The sequence below is a fragment of the Bos indicus genome, chromosome 13, assembly GCF_029378745.1.
Source record: "Bos indicus isolate NIAB-ARS_2022 breed Sahiwal x Tharparkar chromosome 13, NIAB-ARS_B.indTharparkar_mat_pri_1.0, whole genome shotgun sequence".
Classification (NCBI taxonomy): domain Eukaryota; kingdom Metazoa; phylum Chordata; class Mammalia; order Artiodactyla; family Bovidae; genus Bos; species Bos indicus.
In genome coordinates this window covers 64,589,346-64,608,274 of record NC_091772.1, presented here as the reverse complement: position 1 = coordinate 64,608,274, position 18,929 = coordinate 64,589,346, and the positions used below count along the sequence as shown (strand labels likewise).

General features: G+C 49.3%; 1 protein-coding gene across 2 annotated transcripts in view; it reads left to right on the top strand.

The window, feature by feature from the left end:
* The window catches only part of UQCC1 (ubiquinol-cytochrome c reductase complex assembly factor 1), a 94,755-nt gene extending 79,629 nt beyond the window's left edge, over window positions 1-15,126 (top strand). For both annotated transcript variants that reach the window (XM_070801564.1, XM_019972314.2), the window contains 3 exons: window positions 7,048-7,125; window positions 10,352-10,465; window positions 13,642-15,126. In XM_070801564.1, the coding sequence (XP_070657665.1) occupies window positions 7,048-7,125; window positions 10,352-10,465; window positions 13,642-13,776 (327 nt within the window). In that variant the 3' untranslated portion in view covers window positions 13,777-15,126. The remainder of the gene's footprint in view (window positions 1-7,047; window positions 7,126-10,351; window positions 10,466-13,641) is intronic.
* The last annotated feature ends 3,803 nt before the right edge of the window (window positions 15,127-18,929 follow it).

Sequence of the window (18,929 nt, the reverse complement as noted above, 5' to 3'; positions counted from 1 at the left end):
AAGCCTGAGGAAAAGGCTCCTGTACTTTGTAACCATTCAGAATTTCATATTGAGAAATTCACAGCTTTGTTTTTTAGAACATTATCAAGCTATACAGATCTTGAGTATTCAGATCCCAAGCAGTAAAACTGGGACTTTCAAAACATACAAATAAATAATAAGGAAAAATATTTTTAAAGGCATTTCAGTGTAGCAAGCTTCTCTTTGTGCATTAAACGTTTGAAATTATTTATTAAGATGAGATGTAAGGATTATCTCATGCCATGTTTAAGTTGGTTTTTCATCACAACTGGCACATGTTATACTCAAATGTTCACATTTTCTTTAAAAAAAAGGAAAAGAAAATGTCCATCTTTTATGATTTTTCCTTTTCTTCTTGGTCTTAACACAGTTTTCCCTGGACCTACTGAATGCACACACAACACACAGAGTTGTATTTGTTGGGTTTTGTGATCCTTGCTAAAAGATCTTCGGTAGACCTTTCATTTATAATGCAAGTGAGTTACATGCACACGTGTATTTGGTCTCTCCATGCGCCCTTCTGTTTTCACTGTTGCTGTGTATTTCTCATAATACTGCACAGTGAACTCATTTCTAACATTACACTGGCTGATGTTCGGTGCACATTAGCCTGTTGCCACGCAATAACTATAGCCTGTGGTGTTGACATTGCAGTGTTGGTGTTGTCATTACTAATCCCTAGAAAGACAACTGAGACTTGACTCGCTATCTTTTGTGCTGCATTATAGCCTTACATTGAATTTGATACTTATGCTTCAGTCAGCAGTTCTAGGCACCCTTTATCATTCTTTCATTCTAATAAATTCTTATTAGCCTGCTCCTGTTAGCAGCTTTGCCTCAGTAGCCTTAACGTTTATTATTACCTTCACGCTCATCAGTTCTTGTGTTGCCCTTGCTGACTTTCTTTCATTCTCTTCTCCTGCACCATAATTATACCTTTGTCCCCAGTTTACCCAGGAATGGGGCTTAGCTTTTACTGGAGACGTCTGATGTTTTAATATTAGTAATTGGCCACTGATCACCCATCTGGTAGCCCACTCCTAGCTACCTTTGTAATTGGGAATATCTGAGTTGTTTTTACCCACAACCATAGCGGCACTGGTGGTAAAGAACTTGCTTGACAGTGCAGGAGACACGAGACATGGGATTTATCCCTGGGGCAAGAAGATCCTCTGGAAGAGGATTTAAAATGGCAAACCTGCTCCAGTATTTTGGTTGAAAAATTCAGTGGACAAGAGGAGCCCAGCAGGCTACACTCCATGGGGTTGCAGAGTCGGACACAACCAAGTGACTGAGCACACACACAACGCCCACACGTAGGAGCTTTTAGCCCTGCCTCCACTGATAACCTGAGACGCAGGCCACATGGAAGGGCAGCCACATTGTTTATGGTGTTTGTTCCAGCATAGGTAAGCATCGAAGTCGAACTGCCCTGTATTCTAATCCTGACCCACTATTTCCTAGCTGTATAACCTTAACCTTCCCAGATAACAGTTTCCTCTTCTCTAAAGTGGGGATAGTTAATAGCACCTATCTCAGTCACTGGGAAAGATTTAGTGAGCTTATGTGTATGAAGCTCTTAGCGTGGTTCTTGGCACGTGGTAAATAGTGAATTATGGGGACTGTTTCTGAGACACTTTTGTGGCACCTGTAGACTGGGGAGAGAGGAGGCTTTTTAGAAGACATCATTTGTAAGCTAAGTCTTAGAGGATAAGAAGGACTTAGCATCCCTGTGGATAAAGAAAGGAGGATTCCTGGCAGCAGTATGCTTGAGACCCAGGAGAGAACATGACATGTTTGTGGAAATTGCACATCGTTTACTCTGACAGAGGGTGAGATAGAAGTAGGGAGACGGGAGGAGGTGAGGCAGGAAAGACGACCAAGAACTAGGAACACTAGGAACCTTACAGAGCTCACGGAAGAGTTTCAACTTGATCTTCCATCAGTCCCTCCATCATCAGTTCCTCCATTAAGGAGCCACATAAATGTCTTTAAGAGTAGCGACAGGGAAAAGGGGAAAGAGGGCAGCAAACTGGCCTCAGACGAACTGGCATCTCTTTAAAGCAAGTATTCCTCCTTGAGAATACTACATTAATTAAGCATGTGCCTTGCAAGATTCATTATTGCTCTACTTGTGCTCCCTGTTGGTTGTCTCATTCATTAATCTGCTGATTAGTAGCCCTGAACTCCTGTCCCCCGCGCCCCCCACCATTTTTGCACTGCCTTTTTAATGCACTGTGCTGCCCCCCGGGACGCAGACTCCAGCCCGTCCCTGGCCCGCGCGTGTTTGTTTTCTTTGCCCCTTGTGCCTGCCTCTGCTGTAACATTTGTAGTATGTGTTAAGTAATCCTTAAGGTAACGTTTTTATTATGTCATAAAAAGTGCACGGCAAATATATTATAACTCATGGACTTTGTTTAAAAATGAACGGATAATTTATTGAGTGTGTTACATGAGCCTCGCTCCCCTCCCCATTTCAGCTGAGACTTGCTGCTCATTTAGCCTAGCCTCCTATCGAGTGCTCCCACCCTGTGACATGCTAGGAAAGCAGACCCATGGTTGGCTAGAAGTGACATCATAGTTTATGTACTCAATAAAAATTTAATTAAGTCATTACAGGAATTGCAGTCATCATTTAACCCTCTGATTTCTTCTGTTTCGTTTATTATTAAACATTCAGTAATAGCAGTCACCAAATCCTGATGGCTTATAAAATATCTGCATGAATTTTAATAGCTTAAATAAATGGGAAAATATGAGTAACTGATATAAAAGGAACCTTTTCCTTGTGGTGGTGCTATATGTATGGGTTTTTATAAAAAAGCAAAGCATTATGGAAAGGAGAAGCGTTTAATAAGAGAACAGCCCAGCATTAGCTGGGGAGAGTTTCTCATCTGATTTGTCTATGTATTCATGGGCAGGGTGCTCCATATGGAATTATCTGGCAGTGAGGACCTGCACACCAGCAGACAAAAGCTTAAGTGAGGGAATAAGATCCCAGCAGAGGTCCTGTGTGTTGTCTGTGCTCAGTTGCTCAGTCAGGTCTGACTCTCTGTGACCCCATGGACTGTAGCCCGCCAGGCTCCTCTCTCCATGGAATTCTCCAGGCAAGAATACTGGAGTGGGTTGCTATTGCCTTCTCCAGGGAATCTTCCCGACCCAGGGATTGAACCCACATCTGCGTTGGCAGGCGGAGTCATCACTGCCGAGCCACCTGGGAAGCCTCAGCGGAGATTCACCAGAGGGAATACCCAGCCCCCTTGGGCTGCTAGGCTGGTTAGAAGGGCCCTGAAGGGCGAGTCCAGTAGTTCAGGAAGCTGCTGTCACTTACCCTCACCTGTTGCCTGCAGATCATGTGTCTGCGTTGATGGAGCTTCCACCCTCTTCCAGGAAGGGCCCCTTTCATGATCTAATCCTGCTTCAGTGATGAGATCTAAAAACCATTCCTAGCTATGGCAGCTTGCCACCTCTCAGCTGGAGGTGAGGGGAAAGGCAGCTTATAGGTCACCAGAGTTAGAATAGAGAACCAGGAGGTAGAGGATCCTTGCTTATAAGGAATTGGACTGCTCCTCTCCATTCCTTCTGGGCAATAGTGGGCCAGAACTCAGGTGCATCCCAAGAGGAGAAAGGATGCTGTATGTAAATGAGCCTTATTGGAAAGCAGGAATTGAAATTTGCATGTTAATGTGTTGGTGATCTCTGGAAATGCCTTGCACATGGTGAAATTAGTTCTAATCTTGGCTCTGAGACTAAGTTGATGTGGTACTTGGGGGGCGGCGTCCCTTCCCCTTTGGGGTCTCAGTTCACCATTTCCTCAAAGGGATGAGCAAGGTGACGTCTGAGGGCCCTTCCAGCTCTAAAGCTGACTGGTTTGATGTAGCACACAAGCCAGCTCTGCTGAGCAGGTCAGTGAATGTTTACCTCGGACATTTGCTGCCTTTGTGCTCGACATCTCTGACATCATCCCTTGTGGCCCTGATTCTTTTTTTTTTTTAAGATTTTTTTTGATGTGGACCATTTTTAAAGTCTTTATTTACTTTGTTACAACATTGGCTTCTGTTTTATGTTTTGGTTTCTGGCTGCGAGGCTTGTGGGATCTTAGCTCCCTAACCGGGGATCAAACCTGCACCCCCTGCATTGGAAGGTAAAGTCTTAACCACTGGACCCTCAGGGGTGTCCCACTCTGGTTCTTGCACAGTTAGAATGACTCATACGGGAGGAGGGAGAGGAGCCCCTCAGCAGGAGGATGGATTGTAGTCCCACCATCTCCTTGCAGAAGGAAGTAACTCAAGCTCTGGCCTGTTTCTTGATTCTGCCTTAGCCCATAGTGGAAGATGGCACAGTAAGAAGTTCAGCAGTTCTGAAATCTCTGAAACACGGAAGGTACTCAGGAGCAATAAAGGGAAGCAGACAGAAGGATGTGACTGGATAGAACACACTCTGTGTGGCACTCAGGCCTTGTGAGGATTTAGTCCTCAGCATGCCAGCCCTAAACCCTGCTCTGGCCAGGCACTAGCCTAGGTGTCGGGGGTGTTGAGATTCATCAGACGGAGTTCCTCATGGCCTTTGGGCTGCTCGAAAACTAGTGGGACAGGTTGGTGCCCTAGGGGACAGGTGTGTCTCCAGGAGAAGTGTGGACAGAGAGCTCTGGGAACACAAAAGACGGACGGCTGTTTTGGCCTGGGTGAAGGTGGGGTGGGAAAGGTCATGGGTTGCACCACTGGCTGCGTCCAGTCTCACATTTTCCAGTCTTGAGTCTCACAATTCTCTCTCTCTCTTTTTGAAAACTGTCCATGACTATAAAGTATTGGAGCTGGTTTTAGTTTTATATAAACAAACCAGAAGGAATTACTCATAATTCCTTGCATTTGCAGAGCACTTTGCAGCTTACCAAGGCTTTCAGCATACATCGTGGAATAAATGAATGAGTGAACAGATGAATGAAGTACATGCTAATTCATTTGCTCTACAAACCAGTCCTCTGTGTAGGGCATTTCAAAGACAAGGACATAGATAGGTTGCTTGACTTGCCCAAGATCGCATCCTAGGTATACAGCAGAATTATGACTTGAACCCAGGTTTTCTGACTAACTCCAGATCCTTTCAGTACTCCTTTCTGCCCTTCTTCAGAGACTAGTGATAAACCACAGGATGAAATCATTCAGTATTTGATTTATGACCCAAAATAAAATCATCTTCCCGGAGGCAGGAACCTGGTGGAATGTCAGGCACATGGACTTGGGATTCAGACTGACCTGGATACTTCATCACTACTTTGCTGTGGGATCTAGAGCACGTCACCTCACCTATCTGAGTCTCAGTTTTCTGTGTCTATAAAGGCATGATGATAGCACATCTACCTCTCTGAGCTCCAGTGGCAGAAGAGATGATGTCCGTAAAGCACATGGCCCATAACAGGTGCTCAGTAAATGGAGAAGATGATGGTGGGCAACGGTCACAGTTGTTAAGCACAAACCTTATTCTCCATATAAAATTCCAAATGACAGGGTTGTTTCTGAAACTTGTCCATTTAAATAGTCAACGAGCCCTTTCTATGTATTACGTTTGACACCAAGTTTTCTGCTGGGATGCCAGAGAGGAATGAAACATGGACCCCTTTCCCTAAGCATATTCCTGGAGGTCAGATTCCCAGAGTCAAAGTTTTATCCTGTTTAAGAGGTTTCGTGAACTGCACTCTGGGTTCCTCAGGCTCACCTGGCTGTTCCCTGAGAGGAGTTCTACCTGAGGCTCCACAGTCTCACTGACATTGCGTTTCTGGAGCAGTCCGTTCACATGAACAGTCTCACTAGTTCAGCGCATCCTGTTCTCCCGTCCTCCTCACAGCCTCAGGGGCTCGCCTTTCCCCTCAGCATCCCACTCACGGCCCGGCCTCTCTCCCTCCTCTCCCCACCTGCCTTTCCCCTCAGCATCCCACTCACAGCCCGGCCTCTCTCCCTCCTCTCCCCACCTGCCTTTCCCCTCAGCATCCCACTCACAGCCCGGCCTCTCTCCCTCCTCTTCCCACCTGCCTTTCCCCTCAGCATCCCACTCACAGCCCGGCCTCTCTCCCTCCTCTTCCCACCTGCCTTTCCCCTCAGCATCCCACTCACAGCCCGGCCTCTCTCCCCCCTCTCCCCACCTGCCTTTCCCCTCAGCATCCCGCTCACAGCCCGGCCTCTCTCCCCCCTCTCCCCACCTGCCTTTCCCCTCAGCATCCCACTCGCAGCCCGGCCTCTCTCCCCCCTCTCCCCACCTCTGGCCACTTCCTTTGTGCCCGTCCTCCTCACAGCCTCAGGGGCTCGCCTTTCCCCTCAGCATCCCGCTCACAGCCCGGCCTCTCTCCCCCTCTCCCCACCTCTGGCCACTTCCTTTGTGCTTTTGCTGCATCAGACTCCTTGCTGTTCCTGCCCATTCGCCCTCCCTCATTTTCTTTCCTGCCCCTGCACCTTGTACAGCTTATGCCCTGTGTCTCGAATGTCCTCTTTCCTACCCCCCAGCTCTCTCGTCAGACTACTCTTCCTCTGAGGTCCAGTTAAACATCGCCTCCTTAGAGAACTTCGCGGCAGCACCACCACCCCCGCCCCAAGCAGAGACCATTTGTACTAAAGTTTACTTATCGCTCCCCACTTTGGGGATAGAATTGGAGGTAACGTGTTGCAGTGTGTTTTTTTTTTTTTTTTTATTAATACAGGTCTGTTTTTACTAGACAATGTGCTTCTCCAGTCAAGAAGCCGTTTCTTTTTCTTTGTGTTCATAGGATCCAGCACAGAGCCTGACATGTAGTTGGGGCTTAGTTCATAAAACTGAGTACTGCTTTGTATAATTCGGGACCAAAGTCTAAAAGAAGTTGTCAAATTGGGGAGAATCCTGACAGAGCAGGGAAATAGGAGGATGGGGTGGGAGTTTGACCTGTCAGGGGCCTTCTTTCTTGGTTCTGCTGTCCGTGTCAGTCAGGAGCCAAAAATCATACTTTATGGTTTTTTTCCTTTCTTTTATACTTTTGTTTTTGCCATTTTGTTTCTGTAGGTTAATCCCTATATCCTGAAGAAGAACATGATGCTTATGACAAATAACTTCTATGCCGCAATCTTAGGATATGATGAGGTAAGATGGTTTACCAAGCCTTGGACAGAACAGTGACCTCCCCCAACAAAGGCTGTCGATGAGAACTTCTGAAAGAAGCTTCAGGGGCCGTCGTCACTGCCTGCCATTATTTTACTGTTTTACTTAGTATTTTACTATTTCCTCACCTTCATTGACTCAGCAACCAGAATGAGCGCGCCCAGCAGTTTGCCTGGTACTTGAGAAAGCACGCACTACGTAGTATGGCCAGATCATTCAACTAGCTGGCGTTTATTGAGTGCCTGTGGGGTGCTGGATGGAGGGACACAGGCAGGTCGGTCAATATCTCAGCCCCAGATGCTCCAGAGAGAGGAAGGCATGCCCACATCAGCAGCACGGTCTGCCAGACAAGTCACACGCTTTTGGGGGCTTCAGTTATAAAAGCAGTACGCACTCATTTAAAAATTCATGAAACTCTGCCTAAATGGTTGAAATAGAAAATAGAAGGCCCCTTTTCTCGCCTGCCCAGCTCCCTGTCCCAGAGGAAAACCTTGTTAATAGTTTATTGGGTGTCCTTACAGTTGTTACCTGTACATACACAAGCACCTATGGATTTGTTTTCTTTATGCAAATGAAAGTTATACTACGCTCACCATTCTGTAACTTGCTTTTTTTAACTGCGCAGTATATCTTGGATGTCCTACCTAATGACATTTAGATCTGTCTCATTTTTTATTGCAAAATTTACATAACATAAAATTTACCATTTTAAAGTGTACATTTTAGTGGCATTGAGTATATTCACGTTTGAGCAGCCATGACCACTAGCCATCTCCAGGATTTTCTCTTATCTTCCCAAATGGAAACTCTGTGCCCAGTAAATAGTAAATACTATTCTCCTATTCTCCGCTCCTCCTCTGGGCCACAGTCTACTTCCAGGGTCCTCCAGGGCCAGAGTTTGTTGGCTTCCTCTCAGTTCCTCTAGACCTAGGCATCTCAGTTTCTGGAAGGATGCTTTTTTTGTGTCGTGAGGGAAAACAAGTCACTATTCTAGTAGACTGTGGAAAAACTGTTAGGCAAACTAATTTTTGCCTTCTAGGCACCCATTTTTTTCCTGCTTCCTCCCTCAGACCAGTCTCCCATTTGTCTTCAGCTTACTAGCATTGTGGTGGGAAGAGGGCTGAAGTGGGGCTCACTGATCTATTCAGCCTCTTGTATTGTGCTCCTGCTCTGTGCCAGCCACCATATCCTGACTCGAGCTGGTCAGCACCATCCCGTGACCTCACATTAACCACTTTCGCTCGAGAACCTCTGAGCGCACTTATCTTCCCAGCCAGGGTAACAATTTCTTCCCGGCATACAGTTTCCACCTGGTCATCAGAGCCAGGTGTGGCAAGAAGCTCTTGACAGTCTGAACCAGTCACATTGCTATCATTGTTAACCTGAGTCTGAATCATCCTGTTCCTCGTAGTTGATTATAGATTTGCCCCTTCCCAGCCATCTCACCCATCGCCGAGGCTGCCTGTCTGTGGCAGGCCCTGGCTCCCAGGGCTTTTGCTGTCCTGTGCTCTGGGCTCGTTTTCTAAGTCCTCATAATACTCGCTCCCACTCCTGTTCCCTCTCATGTAGCACATATGAGTTGCTGCCAGCAGCACTCCGGCATGTGCCCAGGGCACTTCAGACACAGGCAGGCTGTTGTGTTAGCAAATAGCTTGGAGAACGGTGATGTGCCCGAGCTTGTTCTTGGCTCCTGTCCCCCATATGCCGGAAGAAGCTGGTTTTCCCGACTCAGCCATTGTGCCAGGACAGTCTCTTAAGCTGTGGAATTGTGGGGGGTGTTTAGCAAGGGGGCATTTGAGACAGGTGAACAGTTTTTCCTTCAAACTGCCTGTACCCGCTACTGGCCCCAGCCCTTCCTGGCCCCAGCCCTAAAGCCAAACCTCAGGCACCATAGTGCCCCGGGGGCCTGACCACAGCAGGACCTCGAATATGTGATCCTGGCCCTTTGTGTAGTGTCCTTACCGCTTACAGAGCCTTCCATGACCATTGTCTCTTAATTCTCACAACTCTGTGGCACAGGTGTTACTTGGCTCATTCAGGTTATGAGAAACCAGGGCTCAGGAAGGGCTAGTGGCTTTCCAAAGGACACACAGCTGCCGAGTGACGGAGCTGCCATTTGAATTCAGGCAGTCCAGTCCCCAGATCCCACTGTTGTTTCAGTTCTGTTCACAGCTCCATGTCAAAGCCTAATCTTCATATCACACTTCACAAAATGCCTTTATGTTCTGTCTTATAATTCAAAGATGCTATAAGTAGGGCAGCAATTTTAGTCTCTATTTAACAGATGGGAAAGTTGAGACTTGGGTTTAGTAAATTGCCCACCATCTCTGAGCTGGGAACTGACAGGGCCAGGACATGATCTGGCCTTCTAGCTGACTTCCAAGGCCCAGTCAGCACTTCCTCTGGTTCCACATGCTGCCTTAGCACCTGGACAGAACAGCTCCTCAGGGCCTGTCCCTCAGTCACCCTTGCCCAGGAAGCAGGACCCTCCCCTCTCCTTCCTCAGAGCTCTAAGCTAGAACATGGCCCTAGTCCATGATGCAGGCCTCTGTGATATTTGGGCTTCCCAACAGTGTGCTTTCTGCTGTGCCAGGACAGCCGATGGTAGGCACACACAGGTTCTGAGCACTCCCCTGTGGCCCATGGCAGTCCTGCCGGACAGCCTGTTCCTCTGCTTTGGAGGAGGCCGGGCCACCCCAAAGCTGGGTGACAGTGAGGCCAAGGTGCCAGGCTCCCATCCCCAAAGACCTAGTTGCTGTTCAGATGTGTGTCCTTGGACCAGGAGAGCAAAACACGTAACACTCTATTCTTAAGAGAAAGTATACACTCACAATATGCTGACCCCATTCCTTGTGGACGGCACCAGAACTACTGCTGCTCCCATCTCTCCTCTCGGGTGTTGGCTGGGCCTGGCGATGCTGTAGGCAGCTGTGGCCAGGACGGCCCATCAGACATGACCACATCTCTGCTTCCACCTTTTTATCCAGCCGCTTGGCTCCTCTGGGTCCCACTTTCCTCCTCTATTGAATGAAGGGGGCAGGCCACATGCCCTCTCAGACCCCTCCCAGCTCTGCCACGCACTTGCCCTGTTTCTGTGTCACGTCCTCTGAGCTGATCCTAGGGTTGCCCGCATCTTCACGATATCCCCAGCTTCTGTCTCCTGGCTCTGCCGTTCGCCCCAAAAGACCAGTTGTGCTGTGTGTTCCAGGGGATCCTTTCAGATGACCGTGGGCTGGCGGCCGCCCTCTGGAGAACCTTCTTCAACCAGAAATGCGAAGACCCTCGACAACTTGAATTGTTGGTAGAGTATGTGAGGAAACAGGTGAGCAGCCCCTCCAGGGCCTCCCCTCCAGGGCCCTTCCTGAGGTCTGTGGCTGCTGGAGTTCAGAGGGTCATGAGAGGTTGAGTTCCCAGACTCCAGTGTGAGGGAGTTCTAACCAAATCACATCAGCAGCGGGCATAGACAAAGAGCACCTTCTGGGAGACACAGAGGTTTTCGAGGCAGAAGCCTGATGTGTCTCTCTTTGCCTGGCAAAGCAATAAAGCTCTCCTTTTCTACTTCACTGACCCCCTCCCCAGAAAAAAAAGAGCCCCTTCTTTGGATCCAGTCATGAGCTAGGTCAGGGGGCGGGGAGTAGGAACAGAAGAACAAGGGCAGAGTGGCCTGCTGCTTTCATAAACCTGCAGTTGTTGATTCACTGCACACTCGGCTGTCTGCCGTGTGCCAGTGCTATGCTGGATCCTGGGCGCACACAGTCCACTTGTAAGGCCACAGCACGGGGTGCAGAGCAGCTCCCCTGGGTTACCCACTTTGAACCCCTGGCTTCTAGCAGGATTGGGCTCCAGGCAGCATCCCATGATCCTTTCCCCACTGGGTGCTGCTACCTGTCGTCAAGCAGGGTCCCCCCGCTTCATCCCTCACTCCTCTGGCTGCCCAGGGCTCTCAAAGCTTCTAAGAGAGAGCTCTCGAGTGAGGACTGCTTAACTACACAGTTTTCCTTGAGCCCAGGGAGAATTCACTCCTGTTCTCTCTGCCCCCCTAATTCTGTATTGATGAGAAATCCATATGTTAGGGACGAGGGAGCTGAGTGGCAGGCAAGAGGCACATGTAGGCTTTTCCAGGGTCGTCCAGTGAGTCAGGCTGCACAGCTGGGTGATTCATACGGCCACTAGAGGCTCAGCTGCTCCAGACAGCTCACCAGCTCAGCCTGTCCCATGAGTCACACCTTTGCTTTGTAGGCCTGGCTCCTGGACCTGAAGGGGCCTCACCTCACAGTCATTCCCTTATTCACCTGTGTCCATGGCCTTCAAGCCTCCAACAGCCAGGAAAGGGAAGGCCAGGCTCTGGCTCCGAGGAGAAGACAGGGCCAGCTGGGTGATTACTGGAAAAACTACATACTAGGGCTCTTCAGACCCAGAGGGTAGAGAACCCCAGAAGCCAGGACTTCTGTTTGACCGTTCTTCAGATCTGCCAGAGCCGGGAAGAAGGCAGTGTGGCCAGAGGACCCCACCCACAGAGAACTCTGAGGCTCACACTGTTGACTGGACCCGCCCTCAGACAGGAGCAGCAATTGGCAAAGCAAATGCTATGTTTTCTGAGAGACCAGCCCAACTTTTCCATTGGCTGTGGTGGGCTTGTGCCAGGGGCCACAGCAAGGGCACAGCTGGGACCTCTCTGAGGGCCCTGAAGGAAGGGACTGCCACACCAGTGCCCCCGTAAGAAGTCCCCTGGTGCCCAGATGAGAGGCAGGCAGTAGGAAAGCAGTGAAGGAACTCTTGGGCAAGCAGTGAGCTTTGGTGGGGACCCAGTTCTGTCAGCAAAGCTTTTGAGCACCTATTGTGCCAGCCACTCTGTTGAGAGCGCAGAAATTACTAAGACCCAGTCCTGCCCTCAAGGATCCAGCTCATGATTTGACAAGCCAGTCAGGCACAAGGCTCCCCTGGAATAAGTCAGTCTGTGATGTATGCAGGCAGGAACAGAGTGCTGTGGAAGGCTGAAGAAAGGAGGGACTAAGTCTGAGCGAGTGAATCAGGGAAGACCAGGAGGCTGGTCCTGGCCGTGATGCCAGTTGGTAGATCACCCGAGACCCAATCAGAGATTAAATTGAGAGTTTCTACCCAGGAGATGGGCAAAGTGGTGGCATTAAGGACAGAATGGAGTAATTGAAAAGAAGAGTGGGTTTTAGGGAAGATAACAGTGTCGGTTGATCTCTTGCCCTGGAAGACAGCAGAGCAGATCTGGAGATTGGAGATCCAGGCGTGAGGTATATATGACAGGGTGAGCACGAGGGTCCGAAGGCTAAAAACGAAGCAGCAGGAGTGGAGGGTCTCTTGGGATAGGGAGTTGGATCTGAGGCAAAGGTGAGGTTCCTGACTCCTGCCACCTCTCCTTGCCCCCCAGTTGCCTTCTCACCTCCACAGTGGAACCTCATCTTTTGAATCCAGTGCTGACTCCTGCCCTGATCCAGCTCTTGCCCTGGAGTTTGCCTGTCTCCTGTAAAGCATTTCTCTTCTCCTTACTAGGAGGAGCTTGGGAATCCTTCCAGAGGAGGCCTCTATCACCCAAGGCCTGGCCACTCGTTAGAGCCCCTGCCTCTTGCCAACTGCCCGACCACCCCTCCCTGCAGCTGTACATGTTCTCTGTCAGTGTCCCATCTCCACATTGTTCAGGGGGATAACCCCCCCTGAGCCATCCTAGAGGGGTGAAGCTGGCGCCCACTAACCCTGCGGTGAGAGCCTACTCGAGGAGAGTAGAAGCATCCTTTTAAGTTCCAGTAACTAGCAGTTACTGACTTCCCTGGTGGCTCAGTGGTAAAGAATCTGCCTGGCAATGCAGGAGATGTGGGTTCAATCCCTGGGTCGAGAAGATCCTTTGGAGGAAGAAATGGCAACCCACTCTAGTATTCTTGCCTGGGAAATCCCATGGACAGAGGAACCTGGTGGGCTGCAGTCCATGGGGTCACGAAAGAGTTGGACACAACTTTGCAACTAAAGAACAAACTAGCGGTGTGCTTATTAAGACCTGTGGGGTACACATCACTATTTATGTGTCCCTTTCTCAGACAAGGGAACTTAAATTAACAGACACACACACACACACATCACTATTTATGGGCCCCTTTCTCAGACAAGAGAAATTAACAGACACATACACAAACACACCAAGGACATGTCTCCCCCAGCACACACTCCATGGAAAGTCCTTGCAGTTCAGAAAGTCAGTGCTTGTGTGTCAGACATGTGTCCATTCAGAAGTACAGCGGGGAATTCCCTAAGGCCTGAGAAAGCTTCCTTAATGACTTGTTTCTTCAAACCCCCTTAAATGAAATAATCTGGGCAATCAGAGACCTCCCCCGATCCCTGGGCTCGGGAGCTGGGATAGTCAGAAGCCCCTCCTGCCCCAACCCTGTCCTCTCCTTTGGGAGGCTCGTTCCTTCCACCACCTCACGCGCCGCCTCATGTCTGTCCTGCTCTTGTGACTTTCTCGTCTGGTTGCAGATACAGTACCTGGACTCCATGAATGGTGAGGATCTGCTTCTGACAGGGGAGGTGAGCTGGCGCCCTCTAGTGGAGAAGAATCCTCAGAGCATCCTGAAGCCTCATTCCCCAACTTATAACGACGAGGGTCTTTGATGGGCTGGTCCCTCCGAACAGCTGGCCAGCTAGCTTTGAGGAACTGCCAGAAGAGAGGTGCCTGTTTGGCTCAGGATCCTGCAGGAAGTGGCCTGAACTGACCTTTGAACAGCATCTGTCAAATACCTGGCCCCATTTGTGTTGGTTTTCCTCTTAGTACGCCCAGGAGTCTGATAGGGTGGGGTACAGTGCTGAGAGAACCCGTAGCCCTTCTAAGGCGTCCTCTCCCTCAAGAGAAGCCCTGAGCAGGAGCTCCCTCACACGCTCCCCAAGTGCCCTCCAGAAACCGTGTAACTGACCACAGAAGGGAAAGGGGGTAGGTTCGATAGGGGACAGCTGCCTCCCCCCAAGGACCCACCGTGGCCTAGAAGCAGTGAGTAATGCTGCTGAATCAGGCTGGGTAACCACACACTGTCCTCCAGCTTTGAGCCATGGGCTTGAGTTGGCCATTAAAAGACCCAGAGACGTCTCTCTGCCATGGTTCTTCTTTATTCCCAGGTTTTTTAGAAACACACCTGAGGTGGCAGAGGCCATGAGTTGAGAAGCAGTGCCAGCTCAGAGACAGGAGCAAGGGAAGTTCGGGTGGGGTGGGGTCTCTGCCGCTGCTTCTGTCTCCAGTTCACAGAAATGTCACTGTTCTTTCCTGCTGACCCCGTCCTCGGGGACCCAGGAGGCCTGTCTGGCCAGGGGGCTTGTCACATCCTGAGGCCTCAAGACAGTTCCCTTTGTCACACAAGGCCCCCACTGGACTGGGGTAGAGTCATGCTGTCTTTCCTCCCTTGGCTCCCCTTACATGAGATACTGGGGGGAAGAGAATGCTTCCTGGCTTCATCGCACCACCCCAGTACCCCGCTCCGTGCTCAGCCTACCACCCGCTTCCTAGCTTCCGGAGCACGTGCTGCAGAGCCCTCGTGGTCTGAGCCCCTGAGGACTAGTCTCCTCCCCCTGAGTGTGGGTCATCTTTGGGGGGATTTTCTTTAAATTGAAGAAGGGGGTGGAGAACCATATTGTCCCTCCCTCCCCCCACCCCCATCAAACTTCCTTCATTTAACTTGCTATAAAATGAGTCATATAAAGAAACTCTATATGGATGAGGTATATCCCACTTCTGTGAAAACATTACAAATCAAACGGCCTTCTCTGAGTTTATTTAAGATGCTTTTGTTGCACACGGAGCTCCAGAGTGAAGCCTCCTCTGTGTGTGTGAGATAATAACACCTTGTAACTCATTACAGCTGGGCACTATTTACATAAACCAGAGCCGAGCCAGGCAGGAATTTGCTGATTAATTTATTTTTAATGGAGTGAAGTATACCATGCACCAAAATAAACTTTACTGTGTGTACCTAACTGCTCCTGGAATGGATGGAAAAATTAATGGAACAGATTTTGGCTCCCAACTCTACACATTAATTTATATATAAAAGTTATTTGAGCCTTAACCCATTTGCTGCCCAGGGCAGCTCCCTAACCACAGAGCCCAGCCCACAGCCCCGGTTCAGCTACCGGGCTTGCTTTAGAATCATGGAATCTCTGATTTGGAAGGAACATTAGTGGTCATTTAGTTCAGCCCTGGTCCACAACTGGACTCCCTTTCTCAACATCCCTGTTGGCCTGTGTCCATACGGGCCCTCTGTGAATGCCTCCAGCAGCAGATGGTCTCCACCTGCAGGGCCAAGTCCTGTATCCACAAGATGAGTAATCATTAAACACTGCAACTTGTAATTCAGAGCCATGTTTCAAAAAGCCATGTCGATCTGTCACGTCTGTGATGTTTCCAAAGCCCTCGCTTCCTGGCCATGGGCATCTTGGAGGCTGCCAGGCTCTTCTTATTTTTGTGAGTCTCTAGCCCATTTCACCCCACTCCAGTACTCTAGCCTGGAAAACCCCATGGATGGAAGAGCCTGGTGGGCTGTAGTCCATGGGGTTGCTAAGAGTCGGACACAACTGAGCAACTTCACTTTCACTTTTCACTTTCATGCATTGGAGAAGGAAATGGCAACCCACTCCAGTGTTCTTGCCTGGAGAATCCCAGGGACGGGGGAGCCTGGTGGGCTGCTGTCTATGGGGTCGCACAGAGTTGGACACGACTGAAGTGTCTTAGCAGCAGCAGCAGCAGCCCATTTCTTCTCTGAGCAAACTGAACCACTTGGGGCAACCCTGTATGTTTTCTCTGCCTGGAATCCTCTCCCCTCTTCTGTGTATAGAAATCCACATATCCCCATGCCACCTCTCCTGTCCACCCCAGGCAGTATCCTCCAGTGGAACTATTTTTTTACATACCCACCCTCCACCCTGCACTGTGAGCCCCTTGAGAGTGGGTGCTGGTGTTTGGATCAGTCCGCTTTGTTTCTCCAGCATCCAGCAGCATGCCTGGACCTTAGTAGGCATCAGGGTGATCTTTGATAAATGAAAGAAGGAATCAATGACTAAATCACCAAACAGGAGCCCCTTTCTGGACTGTTCTCAGTCTGTACTACAGTTCAGCTTATTTTAACAGTTCAGTATGAAGTGCCTCCCTTGGCCTTCAAATAAGAATGAAAGCCAAACATTCTTTCTATAGCTAAATGCTTTTCTATTGCAGATTGTTATACAGAACAAGTGAGAGAGGTGGTTTCTTGCCATCAGGGATATTGCTCTCTAGGAATAATTTTGTCTTTTACTTGTATTCTGTATACTTCCAGACCTGGGTTGGGAAGATTCCTTGAGGAAGGGAATGGCAACCAATTCCAGTATTCTTGCTTGGAGAATTCCATGGACAGAAGAGCCTGGCGGACTACAGTCTATAGGGTCATAAAGAGTCAGACACGACTGAGTGACTTAACACTTTTGCATACTTCCAGAAAAGATAACAGCAGATTAAGAGATAACAGGTGTAAAAACTGCAAAACAAAGTTTAAAAGATAAGATACAAGTATTGGGAGGGGAAAAAAATCATGTTAACACATGACTTTTGGGGCAGTCTATCAGTTGTCTCAAGCAGTCCTGTTAAATAGGTATTCTCCTCTTCCTGGTCTTTCTCCTGTTTACGCAAGTGAGGGGACTATGGCTCAGAGAGGCCTGGAAGGCTACCCAGCCCTCATCTTCAGCCCCGGGGCTCTCGCTCTCTTCCCACCCAACACTGCCTCCCGCAGGTCAGTGAGGAAACCTGCAGTTGAGGATAAAACCTTCCTCTGGGACTTCCTGGTTGTCCAGTGGTTAAGAATCCGCCTGCCAATGCAGGAGACACGGGTTTGATCCCTGATCTGTGAAGTTCCCACATGCGGTGGGCAACTTAAGCCTGTGTGTCACAACTACTGAGCCTGTGTTCTAGAGTCCGTGTTCTGCGATAAGAGGAGCCACCTCAGTGAGAAGCCTGGGTACCGCCAACAATGAGCAACCCAAGTCATGTAACCAGGGGAAGTCTGCGTGCAGCAGTGAAGACCAAGCACAACCAAAAATAATTTAAAAAGAAACAAACCTTGCTCTGGGCTCCCTAGAAGCCAACAGCAGAAGTGAGGCCGGCCGAAGATTGTATAGTTCCCACTGTCACATAAAAGGAATTACGCTTATTAATCAGAAAAAACAAATGTTTTCCTTAATCTCAGAGAACAGTGTAGGGTTTTTAAATGAGAAACCCTGAACAGTGTAGCAAATAGTTCCCCTAAGCTTTCAGTATTGCCTAAAAATTTAAACATTGCAAGTATTGCTTTCTTACATCAAACTATGATTAAAGCCCAGCCCACCCTTCAGCCAGTATTTTTCGTGTTCTGTGCCAGATGCTGCTTGGTATTTTCACTTAGTATCTCATTTGATCCTCTGACAATTCTGTGAGGTAAGTATTACCTATAAGCTCGTCTTAACTGCTGAGGAGGACTGCAGCTTGGAGAGGTCCGAATTCATCCTGCATGTGGACTCAGGCGGTCTGACACTCAAGTGCAATGCTTTGAGTTCTAGAAAAGGAACATGGCATGGGGAAGGCCAGTTGTGCTCCGTTGAAAAGCAAAAGGAAACCTAGAGTGGTATTCCAGCTTCTTGGGTTACTGCGGGCGTATTAACGGGGAAAGTCAGTACAGGGTTCAGGCTCCAGAGTCAGAAAAGCCTTGAAAGGAGTTGGGATGTAAAGGATGGGCAAGGTTTAGGTAGGTGGAAAGGAAAACAGGAAGCGAGCATCTGTGGCATAGGGCTGGAAACTTTCAGACTGAGTGGGCCAACTGAGTTGGTGGTTAAGGGAAGAAAAGGTTGCAGAGATCCAGGTGAGTCCACGAATCAAAGCCTGGTAACTGCGTCTGGACTGTGACCTGGTGGGAGTGAGGATGCACAGCCGTGTGCAGGGTGCATGGACATAGTCAGCAAGGATTCCGGCCATCTTGGCTTGAGGGCCTGGGGGCAATGGTAGAAATTTAAAGGAGTTCAAACTCCAAAGGTGCATAGAATAAAATTGTCAGGACTTCATGCCTGACTGAACTGGAGCCTGAAGAGGAGCCTTCCAGAGCTTTCCTGGGAGCGGGGAGATGTCTGGCAGAAAAGGGGAACTTGAAGAATCCTCTTTGTTGTGGGTTTGTTTTTTTCAAGTGCTAATTACATTATCCTATGAGACAGGCCAGGGAGGTCTACTGAGGAGAAATCACAGAGTGAAGCTCACAGCCTCTGTGTCTTCTGAGCCCCACCCCGCTGCTTTGGTGCGAATGTTAGCAGGGGAGTTGGGCTGTGGAAGATGCCACAGGAGGGCGAGGGCATAGGGCAGGCTTGGATCTCAGGGTGGGGGTGGTTAAGGCCTCAGGGCCAAGGACTTTGGGACACTTGAAATTATGAAATTGGATGTGTTCCCAGGAATGAGATGAAGGTAGACCAGGGCCTGGGGTGGGTGGGGGAGAAAGCATTCACAGTGATGCGGGTGGGGTGGGGGCTGTGGTAAGAAGAGCAGGAATCAGCGTGGCAGGTGAAGCCTGAAGTGGGGCTGGTGGGGGGGAGTTGGGGGGATTGGGAGCGGGCAGCTTCCCTAAGGAGGAGCCTCTTAATGCAGCAGGTTGCAGAGCCTAGGGGCTGGGAGTAAGTGGGTGAAGCTTAAGTGCTTTATACTGTTCCAGGGTCAAGACTTCTGGGAGCAGGTTATGGCAACAGTTGTGAAATCTTGGGTGGTGCTCTTGATGAGAAGAAATGGAGGGAAATTG